Below are 7,054 nucleotides of genomic sequence, written 5' to 3' on the forward strand. Positions count from 1 at the left end.
CTCTCTCTCTCTCTCTCTCTCTCTCTCTCTCTCTCTCTCTCTCTCTCTCTCTCTCTCTCTCTCTCCTCTCTCTCTCTCTCTCTCTCTCTCTCTCTCTCTCTCTCTCTCTCTCTCTCTCTCTCTCTCTCTCTCTCTCTCTCTCTCTCTCTCTCTCTCTCTCTCTCTGTTGTCAACTCTAGCTTCTCTACTCGCACATGCATGTCATTTCATAATACAGCAAAAGAGAATTAAATTGTTGACAAAAGGCAGCGTCGCGCAAAACGCAGCACCGCCAGTGCTCTACTTTTTTAGTGCACTCGTAAACAAAGTCAGAGAGGGCTTATTAATACTCTTTTTTCCCCTTTGATGCATTTCTGGGAGGTTCAAGAAATTACGACTCAGCATTTTGATTGGATTCTAAGTTTGTCCTAGTTTGACATATTTTCCATAATGACATTCCACTACTTGCGTTAAAATAAGGCAGAACTTCGACTCTGAAAAAGTCAGATTTCAACAAGAGTATCGTGTTTTATTAAATAATACATCAGCAGCTAAGCCAAAGTTCGGAGAGCAACAACATTAAAAGTCATGAATTAGAAGGAAATAGTGCGCCCATTCGCGGAAAATATATCGACATGAATACAAACTTTTGGATGCAAGTCAACGAAACGAGAAGACTCGCGCAGTTTGCTTTGGGAGATGCACTATAGTTGCCGAGAGTAATAATAAGTTGGAACGACCTTTTGCTGTTTTGTTCACGACTCTACATTTGTTGGTGCACTCGCTGTTGTACAGATTAGCAGCCATCGCGCTCCGCTGCACCGAGCTGCAATAATTGCTCGCGCAACTGGAAAGCATTTGCAGCGAATTTTCCGCAAGCCGGCCGCCGCACACGCCATCAAGTAAGGGCGCCAGCGGCTTCGGAAAACGTGCATCATGACGGCCATAAGTGACACAGAGCAGGACTGTGTGCCAGAACGAAATCACTTCTGCTTGACTGATTACTTTTAATGTCTCTGTTTTGCGTTGTTTGGCATCTGCTCACAAAGGTGGCTGGTATTCGCACCTTTCCAGCTGCTTTTGGGACATGTATGGCGTTTCAATTAAAGACCTCGGTGCGGGGAGTAGAAAAGATGGCTACTTTATTCGGCCCAAGCTCCTCTGCGGCTACTCAGGCTCCACCGCTCGACGGTGTAATTGAAACTCGGTGAGCTCATAGTTTAGTCCACGGGAAGTGCTGAGCAGAGGTTGAATAAAGAAAATAAAACAATTAATCATATTTTAACTTCATTGAGTGTTGAAAATGTCTGTTTGAGTTAAAACAAAAAATAAAAAACATGTTTTTTAAATAATTTTATTGCATCATGTTTCTGGAATTCTTTATTTCTTGTAGTATTATACTCCCACATCATCTAATATCTAGCTAGCCATTATTTTATCCGGCCCCTGATAACATGACGCAGGACGTTTTAGAAATATTTTTAATTTCTGTCAACAGTTAATCCATTTCCCCATTCACATGGCTGCAAGAGTTAAACCAAATAATTTACGCTATATTTACCTCACACAAGTTTAAACATTAACATTTTTAAAGTTAAATGGATTTTACAAATAATGCTCTTCTTTGTGGGAGGGCTAAAAGGGAATTATTGAAGAAAAAATCTGATATTCACGTACATTTACTGCCATACATCCGTGCTGCGAGAAGAAGCATTGTAAATCGTTTTGTCTTAAGTTGGATTTAGTTTAGTTGTTCATTTTTGTAATTTTTCTGATCTCATTTTAATTTTATGCTGATTCTTACATTAAAAGTTGCAACCACTGAGGCTATTTTGATTCCGTTGAAAGTTGCAAAGGTTGCTCCGCACATGCGAATGATTGTAAATAATGGGCATTTCCATGCAAACGTGCCACTGCTTTGATTTGATATTTATAGCAGTGTTCACTATATATATTCACTTAGCCACAAGCCGCTTTTTGCAGGTGCACATTTGTTTTGTTTGATTTGCATCAAGATGCTGCACTCATCCGGCAGCAGTCTACTTGCGCGCCGAGTAGTTAGATACTGATGCAATCAAAATACGGTCTGCACGTGACACGAATGGGTGAAGTGAACGACGCTCGGATTACTTTGCATTAGTGCACCGCTCCAACCTGCCCTGCCCCGGCATACTCATCATTCGGCGCACCCTTTCTTTGAGTTTATCCTCCAGAGTGGCGCACACATTAATGGAATGATGGTCGCTGACGTCGCTGATTGATAATTGATGCACTCACCATCTATCCGATCGGCCTAAAAGTTTGCGATAGCTCCACTTTAGTGCGCACGTTGCAAACTAGGTTCACTTATTATTATAGTGAGAGGGTTTTATTTCGACGCGTGAGAGAGGAAATAGAACATTTAGAAGATGAAAAAATGTGGCTTCTTTTGTTTGCCGCTTGGAATATTCACGGAGGAGGAAGGCAATTTCTTTTTCAAAGCTGCTTTGTGGAGCATCATCAAAGAATTCCACCACCGTTTTCTTCTCCTGCAAGGTGGAAACGCGAAGATTTACGAGGCTTTAGTTTTTGCCCTCTCTGTCGTGACATCTGAAACCGTTGTCTGTTGGAAAGCAGCCAAAGAGAGATATTAAAATACAATGAAACATTATAAAGCACTCCTCCAAGATGAACACAACTATCGCGAATATTATTCCACTGCTTGCCGTGCAGATTTATTACCTTCCAAGTGTATTAATTGCTTTCCTTGTGCTTCGCTTCCGCAAACGCTCCCCCTAGACAATTAATAATCCCCTGCTTGATCTCGCCTAAACACTAAAAATGTGTCTAACGCAAAATTCTTATCTGTTTCAAATTCAGCCGACAGCACCAATCATCAAATCCCATTATAATTGCAACCGCAAAACAAACCTCGACAAATCAGCCCCCATCGTTAAATGGAAATTAGAGGAAATTTGCTCACTCCTTTATGCAAATTCCCTTTGCTGCTGCGGGCTTTTGGGGGAGAGGGAGGGTGGAATCAAATTAAGAATTGGCCACGGCGCGCACCGCACCGTGTGATGATTCCATATTTGCTCTGTGCCGACGGGCAGATTGGCTTTCGCAGCTGCTGCCAGGGCCAATGTGGGACCGTTGTACCCGGCTAAGCTCGCAATATCAATTATCGTTAGAGCCACTGCGCCGTGTAAATAAGACACACTTAAGACTCGTCGCCGGCCACCCCAGACAATGAGCCTGCTGTCACGACCACGCTTTGTTGCTAATTCCTCGTGCGGTCCAAACTGCATGCCCAAGTTTAATCGATATTGAACAAAAGCGTGTGGCCTCTCATGCTCTTTCGCTACACCGACCACTCATCTCTAAAAAAAGCAAAATAAATAAAAATAAATAAATGAATGAATTAGCTTACATTAAGGTTTCCCTCTTTCATTTTGAAATAATTTTTTATAATGATTTAATATTTTATACAGATCATTTAGTTAACACCAACGGCGTACTAACTATGAAGTAATAAATAACGTTCATAGACTGCAGCCTTGATTTCATTCTTTTATCCACACATAAAGCTTTTTTCAGGAAGCGGGACTTGGCAGTTTCTAAATTATTTTAACCGTTCAAAGATAAATGAGGCCAAAATAGCCTTACCGCCAAACAAAGAAATTGGGCAAAATTGATAAATTAAATAATTTGAGTGCGGTACTATTAACGGAGGACTTGGACAAATTTTTTAATCGCTGGATTATTCATTAATCGCAAAGTTAACTTATTCTTTTAGAAGAATTTGATATTTCCGCAGATTTAGGATAATTATTCAGCCAGTTTTTGTTTAATTTAATGAATCATTGCTAATTGATTGAAAAGTATTAAAAATATTAGTGAAACTCCCACTCTCTCATTGGAGCATTGTTTATATTTGAAGAGTACATTTTATTAATAATTTATACAGTAGTTAATCTGTTTCAGCAACGATCTTTTTGTCATCAAACTTTTCGTTGAAAAGGTTTTTTTTTAATTTACAAAATTTTCTCTATTATTTTTATATTTTATTTTTTATTTTCAGCACAATTTTTGTCATTGAAAATCAACGCCAAGATTATTTTCAGGGTCTTCGGTGGAAGCAGCTGCCCACCCTCCAAGGAATCCTCCGACAATATTGCCAATGTCGATTCCACCAAAGTTCTTTGCATCTTCAGACGGTTCTAGGGTGGTTGCATAATTTGCTTCGCTTATCAAACTGTCTATGTCTACATAATCAAATGTCGTGGTAGCCACTGTGGTGGTTAACCGCGTTGTGATAGCTGGTCCAAATGGGAAAGCAGGGAACCGAGGAGGAGGTGGGACAGGTGGTGGAGGAGGTCCAGGGTTAGGTGGACGGAAAGGTGGAACGAAAACCGGCTGCGTAGGTGGGATGAAAACTGGTGGTGGCGCAGTCCTAGCAGGGATAATCGGAATGATGGGTGGTTTCCAAGGTGCGGGGGTATTGATTGTAGGAGGTGTGAATATTTGAGGAGGGGGAATCGCAAAGGTTGGAGGTTGGAATCGGAAGGCAGTGGTTGCGACCGTGGTCGTAGTGCTTGGTGCGGCTGTAGTTGTAGTTGTCGTCGTCGTCGTCGTAGTAGTAGTAGTAGTAGTGGTTGTTGAGCTAGTAGTCCGACTAGTTAGTGTGGTTTTTGTTGTTGAAGAAGAAGTGTATGCTGCTGATTGAATTCTTGTAGTTAACGTTGAAGTTGAATTTGTTGAAATCGCTCCAGTTATGTTTGCAACCAAATCAGTGGAAGTTGCCATTAAAGTGGATGATCCATCTTCAAGTTCAATTTCACTGTCACCTAGTTATATTTGCTACATAGGATAATATGTTACGATAAAATATCTATATGTTACTTGTTTCTGATTCAGCATCTGTTTCCTCAGAGGTTTTATTTTCAGGGGCTGGAGTAGACGAGTTTTCATTTTTGACCCCATCATTGAATATTTCAGTAGTGGTAGAATAAATCTCGTCTATATCTTTTATCACATTAAAATGAAAGGGGTTGTTTTGTAAATTTTAACTCACCCTCAATTGCGGTCTCATCAGTGCTCTCCTCGATTTCACCATCAGTTGTTGAAGTGCTATTGGTGTTTTCGTCAAGGCTGCTATCTTCATCTACATTTTATTAAAAGTTACAGGTTAAAATATACAATATAATCGATATTATTATCACCCTCAATTTCAGCTCCACTTGGGGTCAAATCTATTTCTACAGTTGTTCGAGTATTTTCGGTGTTTCCACCATCTTGGGAATCGTTTTCTTCAACTAGGGCTTCTTCTGTGGTTGACAGTATAGTTGAAGAAGTAGTCTGTCGCGAAGTCCTAATTGTCGATTTCACGGTAATTGGAATTATTTTCTTAGTTGCTGGTTGCTTCTTCCCAGGCACCACTCTTGCAGTGACTTTTTTAATTTTTGGATTCTTTTGACTTTGCTTTGATTTTGTTGCTTTTCTACTTTTTGTGGTCGTACGAACTATGCGTTTGGTTGTCACTTGAGGCTTTTTCTTCGTACCAGCCTTTCCAGCTTTTACAATCTTTCTTGACACCGTGGTTTTGCTGATTGAATTTCCATTTTTAACCGTTTTGCGCTTTACAACGCCTGCTTTTGTTACAGCTCTTACTGTGCTTGCAACTGTGTGTCTTGTAGTCAGTTGCTTAACAAAGTAGATCATCAACGGCCTTCTTGGGTCGAATCGCACCATTTGGGGAATTTTCAACATCACTTTTTGACGGGGAACCGCCACTTGGTTTTCAGATTTCACGATGGTTGTGACATCACTATTTTCAGTCGGCTGTGCAACTGTTACGAATTGCTCGTCACTGATGGGAATATTATCATTCTGAGCTGTTAATATTAAAAAGGTAAAAATCACGGAACAATACATCAAATTTAATAATTGTACTTGTTTTCTCATCTAAAATCTCGGTTGGTACACATGATCCAAGCTACAAACGAAAAAGCTTAATTGAATTGCACCTGTAGTTTGTTAAAAAATTACCTTTAAAATTATTAGTTCAACCATCAACAGCTGCAAAATTTGGCAGGTACGGGCTTTCATAAGGTAACGCTTGGCATAGTTACTGCATGGCCTTCGCTTTGCGTGTCCTAATGCTAGTTTCGGTCGGAAAAATGAGGCAGAATGGCGGGCGTCATAGCTACTAAGCGGAAATTACGAACGGGAAATAAAAGTAGGCTGGAAACGCTACAATGCTTTTTGCCGATTGAGCCAAAAACATTCTTTTCTAAGGCAAAACAAGCAAAAATTTGGCTAACTGATTTGTATACCAATATTCACTCTCCAAATTAACAATTCCCCCGTTACATGATTTTAATCGCTAATTTTCAATCACTCTTCGTTAATCCAAAAATATCAATTTATTCCACGATAATTCCAAGCCTTTTATCGGTGCTCTTGAAAAGCCGTACATCCCCGAGAAATTTCTCCATTATACGCAGTCACTTAAAAGAAGCCGGGGCCTGCCTAAGTTATGCATAAAAAAGTTTCCCCAACTTGAAAAACTCTCATTAGCGTCGCTCGGCACTCCGCACTCGGTCTCTCGCTCTGCGGGAGCGTTATGTGCGTGCGAGACCAAAGAGCGGCGCGGATTTTTAACGTAATATTTCAGGAACGTCGAGTCTGTAGTTAAGCAAAAGCACGCCGCTTAAGCTGCTTGTGTAGAAATGATTAAAATTAATTACGTCGTTTTATACAGGCAGAATTGCGCGCCATTTGTGGGGAAATTTTTCAGCTTTTTTTCACACCGCGCGAAAGCAGGACATTGGATGATCTGCCACTGCTGCTCATTCAATTCAAAAAGGAATATGTAGCAGTTCTTGAATAGTTAAAACTTGAGTGGAAACGAACCTTGGGTAAGAACCCTAAGTACAAAGTTACAAGATTTTCTTTTGTTTTCTAAATATGCTAATATAAAGGAATTTTTCAAGAGCTGTATGCATGATAAATTCATCGAATGAAATTAATATGCAATTGCTTTCTCTTCAATTGTAACTTATCAGCAATACTAAGTTGAAACCCACGCAGCATC

At 40.2% G+C, this 7,054-nt stretch overlaps 1 protein-coding gene across 2 annotated transcripts; it reads right to left on the reverse strand.

Moving 5' to 3' along the window:
* Nucleotides 1-4,000: 4,000 nt before the first annotated feature.
* LOC135942066 (mucin-5AC-like) lies at nucleotides 4,001-6,143 on the reverse strand. 2 transcript variants are annotated; one of them, XM_065487993.1, is made up of 6 exons: nucleotides 6,007-6,143; nucleotides 5,911-5,953; nucleotides 5,181-5,852; nucleotides 5,033-5,122; nucleotides 4,861-4,977; nucleotides 4,001-4,805 (listed from the first exon to the last, which is right to left on the reverse strand). In XM_065487993.1, the coding sequence occupies exons 1-6, from the start codon at nucleotides 6,064-6,066 to the stop codon at nucleotides 4,051-4,053; spliced, it is 1,737 nt and encodes a 578-aa protein (XP_065344065.1). In that variant the 5' UTR covers nucleotides 6,067-6,143; the 3' UTR covers nucleotides 4,001-4,050. The 2 variants fall into 2 exon arrangements, with proteins under 2 accessions (XP_065344065.1, XP_065344056.1); XM_065487984.1 differs by having other exon boundaries at nucleotides 4,861-4,983.
* Between the last annotated feature and the right edge of the window lie 911 nt (nucleotides 6,144-7,054).

This window comes from Cloeon dipterum, chromosome 1 (assembly GCF_949628265.1).
Source record: "Cloeon dipterum chromosome 1, ieCloDipt1.1, whole genome shotgun sequence".
Classification (NCBI taxonomy): domain Eukaryota; kingdom Metazoa; phylum Arthropoda; class Insecta; order Ephemeroptera; family Baetidae; genus Cloeon; species Cloeon dipterum.